The following is a 14,786-nucleotide window of genomic DNA, read 5'->3' on the forward strand; positions in this document are numbered from 1 at the left end:
AACTGTAGGCCTATTGTCCCGGTTTAATCATTTTTTTTTTTTTTTTTTTTTTTTTCGTCATTATCGTCAAAGGCCTCGACCTGTCATATCATTTTGATTAATAATATATTCATCATAATAATCTCACATTTTATTTTTCGGGGTCTGTTTTTATGTTTATTATTATACAAGCCGGATTTCTTACGAAGAAAGACAACATACAGTATTTTATTGATTTAAGATTACAATCGATGGATTTTCATCAACATTCTACGAGAGTAAGCTAGACGATTTTTAAAAACTGATTTTCTGTGAATTTTATTAAATATTCTTTCGATTAGAAGAGCGGAGACTTACCGATTACGTCGAAGATAGTAATCAGGCCTGTTTATTTAGGGGGGAGGGGGTTCGTCCGAACCGATTACATCGAAGATAGTAATCAGGCCCGTTTATTTAAGGGGGATTCGGGGGGGTTCGTCCGAAACCCCCCCCCCCCCTATCGCGGGAGTTCCGTGAAAATTGGGAAGATTTAAATTTTCGGAAAAAGGGATTCCATGTAGCGCAGGACAGAATAAAAATAAATATAAATTTCGGAATCGGAGGGTTCGCTAAACAAGGTATAAAAAAGTCTCGCCTTATTTAAAGCACTAAAAATGTATATTTATTTATACTGTAAAAGGGCCTGAGGTCTATCACACTGAATAAAGTCCCCATTTAGGGGAGAGAAGAAGAAGTATGTGGGTTTTGATAAGGAGTTCCGCATAGTCCCAAGCCGAACCCCCCAACCCCCCACCTCCATTGAAATTCCTAAATACGGGCCTGGTAATAGGCTTTGCAGACTACACAGTGGAAAAGGGAAGTGTGCGATTTTATGATTTTCGCCTCTGAGCTGGTTCTGACGATGCTTTTCATACATTTTTGCTAGATATAAACTTACATACGGGGTTGTTCAGTGACGTCAGATCATTTCGCCGGTCGACACCATGCTACACACTGTAAGGAAGAGTTTCTCGGCCCTAAAAGCTGCTCAACCTTCATTGAGTGGCATAATTGCAGCTCAAAAGTCATCTTCACTAGTTCCTGCAGTTGCCTGTTCAAGTAATTACTCATTTTTAGCTTTAAAATACTATATTTTTGCAGGTTCATAAAGCCGGTTGAGATCGCTGGCGGAATGCAGCTTTCCAACCAACCAACACCGGTTTGCTGCCTCCAACATGGTCAGCAGACTGAATGGTCGTGGTTGGTTTCAAAGAAAATATTCATTCAGTATCTAGGCCTAACAACCATTCACCAGACAGGCCAGTCATAACTACTATCTCGTTTATTGTTGGAATATTATTATTGTAAAATATTATATCATTTTCATTACAGTATTTGCTTACATTATTACAATAATCACTGAAAGAAATAACATGGTTGAGGGTTTTTTTGTATTTTCTTTCTAGTCTACTGTATACATACTGTACAAGCCTACTGGTTTGTATCCAATGTGTGTGTGCTGCAGTCTAAATCATATAGATTTTTTTTTTCTAAATGAATGTATATCTAAAGGCTAGGCCTTAGGCCTAGGGTAGCTAGTGAAGAGGCTACAGTAAGCGAAGTCCAGTTCTATCACTATTCCACGCTGTAAAAAACCAAATGTATTTTATTTGTGCAAGGGATACATCAAAAACTTGGACAGTTGCAGAATCAATAACAAACTACTGCATAAGTTGATAACATGATTATTATATTAATTTATCCTTTTTTTCGAAATGTGCAGACAGATTTATAAAGTATGGCTCGGCAAAATCATTTAATTTCAATGTTTTATTTCAAATGATACATTTGCCATCCATGCAGCACCTATTTTGCAGTCTGGTCACTATTTAAGTATAATTTAATAGTTGATTTTATGAAATTAATATGAAGATTAAGGAAGTGACCTACTTACAAAGAGCCCTCAACTCGAAGTTAATTTATTTTTAATTTATGAAGTTTTACTGGTTAAACAAAGATTTTTCCTTAACAAATTTTTGAATGGAAATCTTCTAAATTTTAACAAGTAACAGCCAAAATAGCTATAGTATTGGAAACAAACACTACCACAGTCTGAAAGCAGCCCTCACAGTTATCAGTGGGATGCCTCCTGCACATACTGTAGTTCCAAACTCATGTAATAGTTGAAACAGTCTTGAATGCATGCAAGGCTTTGGCATTTGGTCTCTTTTCTTTTTACTTTTTTTCTTGTCTCCACCTGTCTCTTCTTTTTTGTTTCTGCACCCTCAATTTACACACCCATCCTAGCTTAGCTTTCGTATGATTTAATGTATTCCTGTACTGTAGTTAAAAATATATCTTTGCCTCTTTAGAACGTCAGTATGCTGCAGATGCTAAAGCTGCAGCATCCGCAAAGCCTGTAGGAAAAATCGTGGCAGTTATTGGAGCTGTTGTAGATGTCCAATTCGATGAGGGTTTACCACCAATTCTTAATGCCTTGGAGGTCCAAGGAAGAAGCTCAAGACTTGTTCTTGAAGTCTCACAACATTTAGGTAAGAAAAATTCATTCATTTCAGAAAAATAAATTATGATTACCAGCAACTACCAAAAAGTGCCATATTACTAATAAAGGTGTGCTTGTAAAGCATTTTGTTGGTACTGCTATGCGCTCGGGGGAAAATATAGCGCTCAGCAACACATATAAGTTAGCTGAGAAACTAGTCCTTATCGGAAAACTAAAAAATATGCATGGTTGGCTGTAATTTTTTTTTTTTTTTTTTGGTGGGTGGGGGGGGGGGGTGGTTTTTTTGGTGGGTGTGGGGGGGGGGTCGGTAGTTTTACCATAACACCAGTAAATTTGGTTGCCAGTCATACAATTAACTTCCAGCAGCCTGGTCTGATGCAGTTAAATGTCATACCAGGACATTTTAGCTTTTGTCAGCTGCAAAATATCTTGAGTACATACTAGTTCTTTTTTCAAGAGGTTAAGCTGGTATACATTGGCCAGATTTGAGAAATTAAAATCTGTAGTAAATAGAAATTACTGCCTGAGCAACTATATACAGTAGGTAAAGAAATGTTACAGGTCTCCCTCTAATTAAAGACCTCTGTAATTAAAGATCCTCCAATTAATGACCATGTCTCAAATTAACAAATGTCTTTTATCTTTATTATTATTTTAATTAGAGACCAGTGCTGCTAAAGACCATGGAAACCGCGGTCCCAAAAATTATCTTTAATTGGAGGGAGACCTGTATTTAGAACCTTATTTTATAAAAGGTACTGTAGTGATAAAAAAACTGGCCATTTTCAGAATATTCACATAATGTTGTTCCACCAGGTGAAAGCACGGTAAGGACAATTGCCATGGATGGTACTGAAGGTCTCGTACGCGGAAATGAATGCGTTGACACAGGTTCGCCAATCAGTATCCCTGTTGGCCCTGAAACCCTTGGTAGAATTATCAATGTCATAGGTGAACCAATTGATGAGAGAGGCCCAATTCCAACAGACAGGTATATTGGTTACCATATAATTATTCACTCGTTAAGTACCAATAAGTAATGTCAATCGCATGCATGATATCTTATTGTCACTGCCAGTAATTCAATTATTGTTTATCTAAAAGATTTGTAGCCATGAATGTGTATTGAAGAGTCCTTGTGATGTATTTTTTTTTATTGTTACATTTTTATTTATGTTTCATTATTTGCCTTTTAATTAATGTATAGCACTTGTATTTACTTAGTAATAAAGGACTTTATCAATAAAATTCAGTATTTACTTGGTAATAAAGGACTTTATTTATAAAATTCAGTATTACTTGATATTATGGGTAATGCTACATTGCATATAAAATGTTTGTATTTCCAGGCGATCAGCTATCCATGCAGAAGCTCCTGAATTTGTAGAAATGAATGTAGAGCAAGAAATTCTAGAAACTGGCATCAAAGTTGTAGATCTACTTGCTCCTTATGCAAAAGGTGGTAAGATTGGTAAGTACAGAAAATACAAACTATTAGTTCAGTATCATTTTTCTAGCTGGTAGCTAGATGTTCCAGTAGCTCTTTATACCAGGTGGTAAAATTAACCTATGCGTAGATGAATGCATGTTATTTATACTAATTAAACTATCCACTTTTCTTTTCGTTTTTCACAGGACTGTTTGGTGGTGCTGGTGTAGGAAAAACTGTATTAATTATGGAATTGATCAACAACATTGCTAAGGCTCACGGTGGTTACTCGGTATTCGCTGGTGTTGGAGAAAGGACGCGTGAAGGAAATGATCTTTACCATGAAATGATTGAAAGTGGTGTCATTGATCTTGAGGGAAACAAATCCAAGGTATCTACATTTGACCTCATTAAAAGAAAAATAACAATCGTATGCATAGAAAGCAAGCCGACAAGTCTGATTAGATATACGCTATGGAATTGTTTACTATTGAATATGGTTTTTAAGGAAAAAGTGCTTCCACAGAGGAGGAGGAAATGGACGAAAAATATAAAATTGAAAACATGAAGTTAAATCACCAAACATCTAATCATTTTTGCAAATACTCAGCTTATATAACTAGGCTAGAAAATTGAATGCTTTTATAAGTATTTATAATAATCATATGTCTACCTTTTTTAATCTTATAGGTAGCCCTCGTGTACGGTCAAATGAACGAACCCCCTGGTGCTCGTGCCCGAGTTGCTCTGACTGGATTGACAGTTGCCGAGTATTTCCGTGATCAGGAAGGCCAAGATGTGCTTCTATTTATTGATAACATCTTCAGATTCACACAAGCTGGTTCTGAGGTTAGTTATATTTATAATTATTTAAAAGTTGATTCATCATTCTGTTTTTAAGTCACCATCATATAGAGGCTGATTGTCCAGTGAACTTAATAGTTTTATTCCAGAAGCGGAAATAATTTGCTTTAGTCAAGGGAGGACTTTGGAATTTTTTGCTATTGAATTTCCATATGCGAGATTGTAAGCTAACCATGATGCATCCCCTAATTAAATTATTTTAAAAACGTGAAAGTTCTTAGCTTTTTTTTTTAAATTTCAATTCACTGTATTTCAGGTATCTGCTTTGTTGGGCCGTATTCCATCTGCTGTAGGCTACCAGCCAACCTTGGCTACTGATATGGGTACTATGCAGGAGAGAATTACCACAACAACCAAGGGATCTATTACATCTGTACAGGTAAGTGTCGCTATGGACACATATTTGTATATCATTTAATAAATATATCAACCATATTATATTAACAAGATTATAATAATAGTATGATGTACATTTTCATATAGCGCTCTACACAAGTCTTGGAGCAGATTTTTATTAAAAAGCATTTATATTGTGGCTTTACAAAAAAAAATATCAAAGTGCTTTTTAATCCAGTCATTGAAACGATGCCTATCGGGGAAATTCCATAGTATGTTGTTGAACAAGGTCAAGGCTCCACTAGCACCAGAGCGCAGCTCCCTTGCTGCTGTGTTTCATTTACTCTACAAAACAATAGAGTACTCTGTTGTCAACAGATGTTAGTTACTGTTCATTACGCCTGAATGACTTCATAGGCTTTCTGGAATAGGCATTTTAAAATCTAATTTTTTACTATCAAAATGTACTAAAAACACAAAAGCTCGCATTATATTAGTTATCGAACACACATTTAATCATGAATTAGAATTTACAAAGAAAAAGTAAGATGCAACATCTTAATAATTACGTTAAAAATTGGGATCAATGGTTTGTCATTGAAGAAAATGGCGTCACACATTTGATCATGAATTAAAATTTACAAAGAAAAAGTAAGATAACAACATCTTAATAATTACGTTAAAAATTGGGATCAATGGTTTGTCAGTGAAGAAAATGGCGTCACACATTTAATCATGAATTAAAATTTACAAAGAAAAAGTAAGATACAACATCTTAATAATTACGTTAAAAATTGGGATCAGTGGTTTGTCAGTGAAGAAAATGGCGTCCGGTTGAATTCTTTTTGCAACGATAGCAACGGAGTAGTATCATGTGGTATTGTGACATAACACTTTAGTACACTATAATAAAAATGATAAACTTAAATTTTTTGTCTACAGGCTATCTATGTACCCGCTGATGATTTGACTGATCCTGCACCTGCCACCACATTTGCGCATTTGGATGCCACCACTGTCTTGTCCCGTGGTATTGCTGAATTGGGTATCTACCCAGCTGTGGATCCTCTAGATTCATCATCACGTATTATGGATCCATTCATTGTTGGGGATGAGCATTACAATGTTGCTCGTGGTGTACAAAAGATCTTGCAGGTATGAAATTGCTGTTGTCTCATCATTGATGGTTCATTAGGAGAGTATGAAATGGTCCGCCATTCCCAGTCTAACTAATGGATGAGATTTTTTGCAGTAATAAATTGTTGTGCTAGGGGTCAGCTTTTAGTCAGTCAGATGGAAAACAAACCTGTTTTTACTGATTTAAAGACATTTATCTTTTAAATCTGAAATATTTTCTTCTTTTACTTTTTAATTGTAAGCCAATAACTTAAAGTAAATATTCAAAGTAACAAGGTTCAAGTTTAAGTTTAACATACACTATATTCTCAACAGTGGTGTGCTTAATAATATACTGGAATCATCATTTGAATATATGTGTGTGTAATCATTGATAACATTTTATTTTGTGTAATAGGATCATCGTTCGCTGCAAGATATCATTGCTATTTTGGGTATGGATGAGTTGTCCGAAGAAGATAAGCTAACTGTATCCCGTGCGCGAAAGATCCAACGTTTCTTGTCACAGCCTTTCCAAGTCGCAGAAGTATTTATCGGAACACCAGGAAAACTTGTACCCCTCAAAGAGACCATCTATGGATTCAACAAGATTTTGAAAGGTTTGTAAATATGACGGTCTATGCGAGTCTGATGCTCACTTCCAATAACTTAATCGATGCTAAACCTACATGTTAAGGTCTTATTTATATCTAAACTATAAGAAACTTGCAAGGAATGCACAGTCTGTTTTTTGTCTGTCGACTCAACCCATGTTTGATCAGATTGTGTCGGATAATTTAAGCCCTGTCAAGGCTGTCAAATTTTATTTGACAATAACATGTGATATGCCTAAATATGGTCATGATGACATCATATCATGACCATAAATAAGCATTTCATGACTATACAACAGTTTTTTGTCCAGGAATATATGATAGCGTGGACAAAGCTTTAGTCTTCGTATGATAATGTGTTGCTATATTCAGATTTATTTGATCAAACCAATTGTCATTTCATGTCTCTGTATGGCAGGCTTTTAATAATATGGCTTTATTTACTCATTAATATTTTACTTTCATTATTGAAATAACCTTTCTACCGGTACATCAGGTTGATTAAAAATGAATGAGTATGTAACATGAAACTTGTTACTATTATACTAATAATATTTCTCAAAATAAAACTATTTTCAATTTGTTGTTGTCTTGTATAGGTGAAATGGATCAATACCCAGATGTAGCTTTCCATATGGTTGGTAACATCGAAGAAGTAGTAGCCAAGGCCGATGCACTTGCTGAGGAACTTGCTTAAGCATCTGCTTTTCTTAGGACCCAGGATGTATTCCTGCAGATTTGACCTGTTACTCATATCAAACATATAGCTATGACAAATAGGCTGTTTCCAGCAGTTTTTCTTAAGTGTTTGTTTTACAACTGGTGTTGCTGTGATCACCACCATATCTGAAATTATTACTGTAGAATTCAAAGAAAGATTTAAAAGAAAGAGAGCTATGTAGTTAAACAACACTATCAACAGAGATTCCTAAAAAAGCTTCAATCCAAAAGACAAATCCCATGTTAAAATATAAAGCCAGCAATATTATAAAAAATATAAAAATTAACTAACTTTAATTGAAAAATGATTACATTTTCAGCTGGACTAGAATTAAATGTTGTCCGGAAAAAAACAGTTTGAAATATTGATTATTTTCTTTGATTCGTTACATCTCTATCAACATTATATAGTGATTACTGCATAGTGGCAGATCCAGAACACTGGCAAAGGAACTTGTACGCCACCTCTAACTGCAGCCTCGCCTCAGCCGTTGTTCTTGATGAAACTTTATTCAAGATTCCTTATTTGTGTCTTTTAGGAAAATCAATTGGTACATCGCTAAACAAAGTGCAGGATTAATGCAAAACAATATAATTATAATCAGGCCCTTAAAACTTAACAATCTTTGTCACACTTTTCTCCCCCAAATTTAACTTGCCAATCTCTAAACCGTTTAACAGTCTCAATCACAACATTGTCAACAACAAGGGATACAACATTATTTTTGCCTTTTCTATAGTCAATAACAACTTTTGTTTTTTGTCCATTCATTTTTAACACATTGACTACCAGACCATTTTTTAAGGTTCCTTCCCTTGTGCCAAAACAAGGTTATATGTACAAACATACTTGTACATATACATGTACATACATGTACAATTGGCGGGAAAATAATAGGGGAAGAGTAAACTCATCGACGGAACTGTGACGGTACTTCTATTGACTGCCAAATGCGAGTTATCTCGTCCGCTTTTTGCATGGGTTGGTATATGTTTAAAGGGTGCCCACTTGTGCCGCTCGAGTGTACTACCGGCAAAACAATTTTACAAATAAACGCTAGGATAGAATGTTACCCCGATTTTGACGGGAATAATCGTCCTCAGTAACACCCTGGGGGACGAGTATACTCGTTGCTGGTAGGCAATTTGTAAAACAGTTCTGTTTACACCACAGTTTCAGTATCCAACACAGAGTTAATAAGTCCTATGATGACTGTCGTCTGTGTATTTCATTATTTTCACATCCTCATATTTGGATCTGCTCCCTCAACTGAAATACCTTGCATCTGTCACTACTGCACAGGATGTATACCACCAAAGAAGAATGTCTTTAAGCACACTATTATATGAGCTTGGCTTTCATACAATCCTACATGCTATTTTTATTTTATTTCTTATTTCAATCATATTTATACAGGATTAAAACCACTAGGTTGTTGTTTGAAGCTGTGGCACTGGTTGGTTGGTCGCGATTGATTGAAGCAGTTAGTTGCCTGCTTGTTTACCTCCAAATAATTACTACCTAAATTAAATGACTACCCATTATTGTACTTTCACTGTTGGTGTAGTACCTACATCCATTTGCGTGCTAATTGAGTTTTTCCTAATTGTGTGTGACCATCATTTATTTTACGTTGTAATGTAATAATAAAAACTCGATCAATAAAACACTGAGCAGGCGGAAAACTCACTAAAACTACTGTGCAGCCTGCTAATTAAGCCATCAAGAATAAAACAGACCCAATGTGACCATACTAGTTTCTGCACGGGGACCACTGTTAGACATACTGATACGATGTGTTGGTTAATATTTATTTACCAGAAGCTGATTCCAACAGCAGTGATCTTTAAAGTGTATAGGGCTAAATCTTGTGTTTTAGAACATACAATCAGAATGCACTTAAGTTGACATAGAAGTATTTCTTGTACACCCATTAGATCACTGTAATTTTAAAATAATGCACATTGTACATTTCACGATATTCACAAGGACAATGAACAAAGAATCCTCATTTCACAACCAGTTATGTAAATATGTTCATCTAATCAACGTCGTTGGATGTCTATTACTCAGAAATTTATGCGATTAACAAAATAATTTGTTTTATATTTTTAACTACTGTACAAGTATGAACCTAAAAGTTCAAACACTAATTTTAAATATTTTCTAAAAGCTGGGGCGGATGCAGGGGGTGGGGGAGGTGCAATTGTATTAGGATTTTGTATTACGCTACTTTGTGTTTCCTAATTCCTTTGATAACAATTTGAGATTTATATTTGTAGTGCAATTTAAATCGTGATGTAATTTAATTGATGTTTTTGTATTTTTACGCCAAATGGATCATAAATTTCCATATATATAATGGACAAAGTTTATCTTATCTTAAGAAAAATAATTGTATTGTATTGTTGATATATTATTTTTATCGTTAAAATATAGTAACCGGTAAGATTTTAAAAGTAAGAGAGTGCAATTTCCGGGCAACTTAAGGTCCGGGGCCGGATTTATTAAACTAGAAATCAGCTTAAATTCATCTTAAATCAATTTTTTTGCTTAACTCAAATTTTCAATATTGCTTTAACTTAAAAATTGCTTAAAATTAAAAAGTCGATTGTACGTATAAACCATCTTAGACGATTTTTAAGCTAAGATTTTGCTAAGATGGTTTGATAATTCAGCTTAAGATATTTGCTTAGGGACATCTAAACTTTTTTGGCTTACGATAGGCCTATTTTTGCTAAGCTGAGATTGAGATTTTCAAAATTATCCCACGCAACCCCTACCAACAAATCCTGCATCCGCCCCAGAAATGAAAAGTATATTCGACACCCATCATAAACAAAGACATGCTGACATATTTATTATTGTTAGGCCTATTTCTGTTATTGTTATTTATTGTTTTTATTGATATTATTAAAGTATTATTATTGTTCTGTCAATGTTTCGTGCTGTGGCATGCAGCAGAACCTCACTGAGATAACCTAATGCTACATATGACAACAAATTAAACGTAAATGTTTAGGATTGTGAAACTTGTTTGAGTTGTTTACAGTTGTATAATATTTATTTGAAGGTGATGACCTGCTTGCTCCTGTTAATTGTTGTTCCATCGACTCGCCTTCTCTATTGATACACAACTACTGTATAACATGTACCAAATTGAAACAGACACCAGTTACGTAAATCGATAACGTCACACATTTATACTTATACCGCACATGCCTATTGTTCATTGGTTAAAATTTACTAATGGGGTTATTATTCGTACCTTCGCTTCCTTACGGACAGTGTGGACAGAAGTTTAATAGAAGTCACAATCGATGTAACATTGCAAATCATTGAATGAACTTACTTAGCATGGTTGTAGAAGAAATCTAATATGTGTATCAATGTCCATTGTTCTGTTTGGTTGTGTTCAAATCAGTGGGTAGTCAAAATATTATGATCTTGTAGGAGCGCGCACTCTGCTTGTTGGATGCCTGAACTGTCAATGGAATTGAAGATGGAACGTTCTGTATTTCTCGTATATATTTTTATTGTAGCAGTATCATCATGTAAGTGTTTGTTCATATTTACTCTCTTTTCGATGATTATAAAGATCATTTATTATTTGAATGCTATAAGATCACTTGTATATGACATTACTTAATATTGGGCTTCACAAAGAAGTAGTAGGGAATAAAGTGATACATAAGGATTACCGTACTGAATTATGAATGCATATATTATAATTATGAATATATATATATATATCTGTCTCTTATACACCTTCTGGGAAAAAAGCCTCCCATCTTGGTTCAATCTTCAGTAGGTCGAGTGTATGTAGTCATGGAGCTATAAAATTAGATGTAATTATTATTATTATTCAATGTTACATGCTGACCTAAACATAAAATCAGGTCTAGCCCGTGCCTATATTTTTTATGCTCGCACACAGCAGCTGGTTACTCACAATTTTCTAGGCGGTGGCCTATTATGTAGGCCTAGGTTCTCCCTAGAGTTCAATGCCATGTCCTCCGAATCAGACGTGTATATTTAGTTGACTATTAAGATTTAGATAAAGAAAATAGCTCATCATATTAAAGCAAAATACGCTTTACTTTTGAAGTATAGAACAGTCAATTTTCAATCGCGGTATAATTTCTTCTACAACGATTAATTACCGTGAGTTGTCAGTAAAACTTCCACTAGGTAGGCAATGGCTATAGCATATTGCATCCTGTAAATACATAAATTAACTGCATATTGTTTATATTTCACAATACCTTGCACGTTGTGTACATATATAATGCGTGCAGCTAGACCAAAACCCCGGACACTGCTATTCATTGTATTATAATGTATTCATGTTCTTTGCTCTCCATTTATTCATGGAGGAATAAGCAACTCAATAGTAGGCCTACAAACTCATCTAAAGGGAGTGATAAATAATTTATTAATCCTTCAGACCGAATTTAAATTTGGAATATACCGGTAAAAGTGTAAATAAAATTGTATCAGCACTATGTTTACTACGGTATTCATATTTGTAGGCCTATTTCATAATGCATAGCATATTGCATCCTGTGAATACATAACACATATTTTATTTAACTGCATATTGTTTATATTTCACAATACCTTGCACCATGGACCTATTCTTGCACGTTGTGTAAATATATAATGCGTGTAGCTAGACCAAAACCCCGGACACTGTTATTTATTGTATGTTAATGCATTCATGTTTGATCTCTAATTATTCATGGCGGAATTAGCAACTCAATCCATATATTTATGGCACTAACTGATAAAAATTAAATTTTCAACAATTAATTATTTCACAATATACCTACATGTGTCTCTATTTGTCCATGGTGGGGCTGAGCAGGGTATGAACTCATAGTCCCCACTAACTAACTCAAGCGTGGAGAATCTCTAGAATTCCCAAAGGCTGTGAGATGTTTATAAACACTCAGCCGGTCCCATGGCATTTATATTCTTGCCAGCATCATTCACGGTCTCGCAATTTACTTTTAAAATTCGGCTAATATTGTACTTTGCCGGAGGAATAAGATAACAACTGAGCGAGTGACTAACGTTAATAGACTATAATAACAAAACAATACTATTCTTATACCAGGGAGTTATAACAACTCCCTGCTTATACTAATGATAATTATAACAATACAAGCAATAGTGATAGTAGCAATAACAATAGTAATGATAAATAATAACAACGCTATTACTGTGTATGAATAACCGTAGATAACTTGAAGCTTGCAACAATGAATCAAAATGCCTCTGAAATATATAAGTACCTGAAAAATGAAGAAGTGCACTTTGTACGCAAAAGCTTTGTCTTAATGGTAATAATCTTCACATTATTCACTGAAATTGTACCTTTTCATTAATAAATAAATTTATTTTAATAAATTACTGTATATAAGTAGCTATACACATGCTAATATACCATTCCCATTAACACAAATACTGACAACAATGTTGATACTAACTCAGCAAAATGAAAATCTATATTAAAATGTGCCTACAGAGCTCGCCTCGTTTCTTTTTTACGAGTGAAAGCTTAATTTTTACACTAATGAAAGATTAATGGAATAGACTAAAATTTGACTACGTGTTACTTTACTATAGGCCTTCCTATTACACTCTGTTGGAGTGATCACTGTAGGCACTCTTTCTACTTCCATCTATTTTATATATCGATCTTTCACTTCGAGTGCTTCTGAAACTAACCAATTCAGAATGTAATGGATGCTTTTCGTTATCTAACACAATTCCAAAAAGTCTGGTACCGGTACTCGATATAGACCATCAACTATAGACTTATGAAACGTAATCATTATTGTTCGACTTAAACTTATTCAGTTGTTTGAAGCAATATTCTATATTACGTTCATTCGTCTTCATTATAATGAATGCTCAATTGTAAAAAAATATCATGGATAATTACGTTGTTTACAAAGCTATTAATTTCTTTTGAATAATGAGTGTAATCATCTTTCTTAATAAAACCAATCATTGCAAAATCATCTCCAAATGTTACCACAGGACATGATTCAGACTTGAATCTAATCAAGGTAAACAAAATGGGGCTATACTTTCAACGAAAGTTCTCGATAGAAGCCCATGGCTGATAAACATAGCTAACAGTGATGACACACTGATATATGGCTAGAATGATAGCATATTTTGGTTGTTGGCAATGATGGCGTTGGTGATGTTGATAATGATCACCAAAACGACAACGATGATGATACAGTAATGGTCTGTGCATTATTTTCAGCAAGCTATATATCTTGAAGGCGATACTTGTAGGCCTATATAGACTGAATTAGTCATAAAAACAAAGCTGCTGTAGTGGCTATAACATCAAAACAGACCGCTAGGTGGCAGTTTTTCACACAATAATAAGCCTCCGCTCGAATAAATTTCGACAGTGCTTAAACTCCTCAAACTTGTTTATTTGTACATAATATCATAAACTCTTATCGAAAAGCCTTGGTAAATATTCCTTTAATAAACGCCAGAGGAGAGTTGAATAGCTCAGTGGTTAAGATGCTTGCTTTCTGATCCCAGGGTCTGGGTTCAATTCCTGTCAAAGCAGGACTTTTTCTCACGACTAAAATCAACTCCACTCCTCATATATAGAGACTTAGTTTATAGAGCATCATTCTCATCCTATAAGTGGCAAGTGACACAAGCTTAGAACGCTGCGTGGTATAGCTTCCCCCAGACGCAATAGAAACCAAGCTTAACTGTTACCGTGTTACCGCGAGATCAACTCTGTGTGGGAATCTCGCAATTATTCGGGAATCTCGTACTAATTCGGGAATCACTGGGGAGATTATTTTTTTCACTGGAGTACATACATACGATAACACGTCAGGTTAGGCAAAACGTCATTGATATTGAGTTTCATGGCACAACAGGGGTGGCGCCAGAGGGGGGCTGGGGGCCATAGCCCCCCCCCCCCGTCGGGTCGGGGAAGACGATAAATTTTGTCGGGGAACAAACAGATAAAAAAAAATATTTACGTGTAATATTCGTTTAGCCACCATATCGTTTGTGTTAACTTTTCATCACAACAACAACCACAATAACAATAATAATAATAATAATAATAATAATAATAATAATAATTCAATGAGACTAATTAAAAATAATTTGCGTTCTGTTATGACAAATGCTCATTTAGATAGCCTCATGATGGTTGGAATACATCGT

At 34.7% G+C, this 14,786-nt stretch overlaps 1 protein-coding gene across 1 annotated transcript; it reads left to right on the plus strand.

Moving 5' to 3' along the window:
• Positions 1–917: 917 nt before the first annotated feature.
• On the plus strand, positions 918–7,916 carry LOC117101653 (ATP synthase subunit beta, mitochondrial-like). The gene is made up of 10 exons (XM_033241691.1): positions 918–1,077; positions 2,331–2,510; positions 3,299–3,473; positions 3,832–3,953; positions 4,118–4,302; positions 4,602–4,760; positions 5,032–5,154; positions 6,054–6,266; positions 6,646–6,847; positions 7,441–7,916. The coding sequence occupies exons 1-10, from the start codon at positions 963–965 to the stop codon at positions 7,536–7,538; spliced, it is 1,572 nt and encodes a 523-aa protein (XP_033097582.1). The 5' UTR covers positions 918–962; the 3' UTR covers positions 7,539–7,916.
• The last annotated feature ends 6,870 nt before the right edge of the window (positions 7,917–14,786 follow it).

Source organism: Anneissia japonica, unplaced genomic scaffold (assembly GCF_011630105.1).
Source record: "Anneissia japonica isolate Jap-2015-1 unplaced genomic scaffold, ASM1163010v1 scaffold1005_len2656397_cov198, whole genome shotgun sequence".
NCBI lineage: Eukaryota > Metazoa > Echinodermata > Crinoidea > Comatulida > Comatulidae > Anneissia > Anneissia japonica.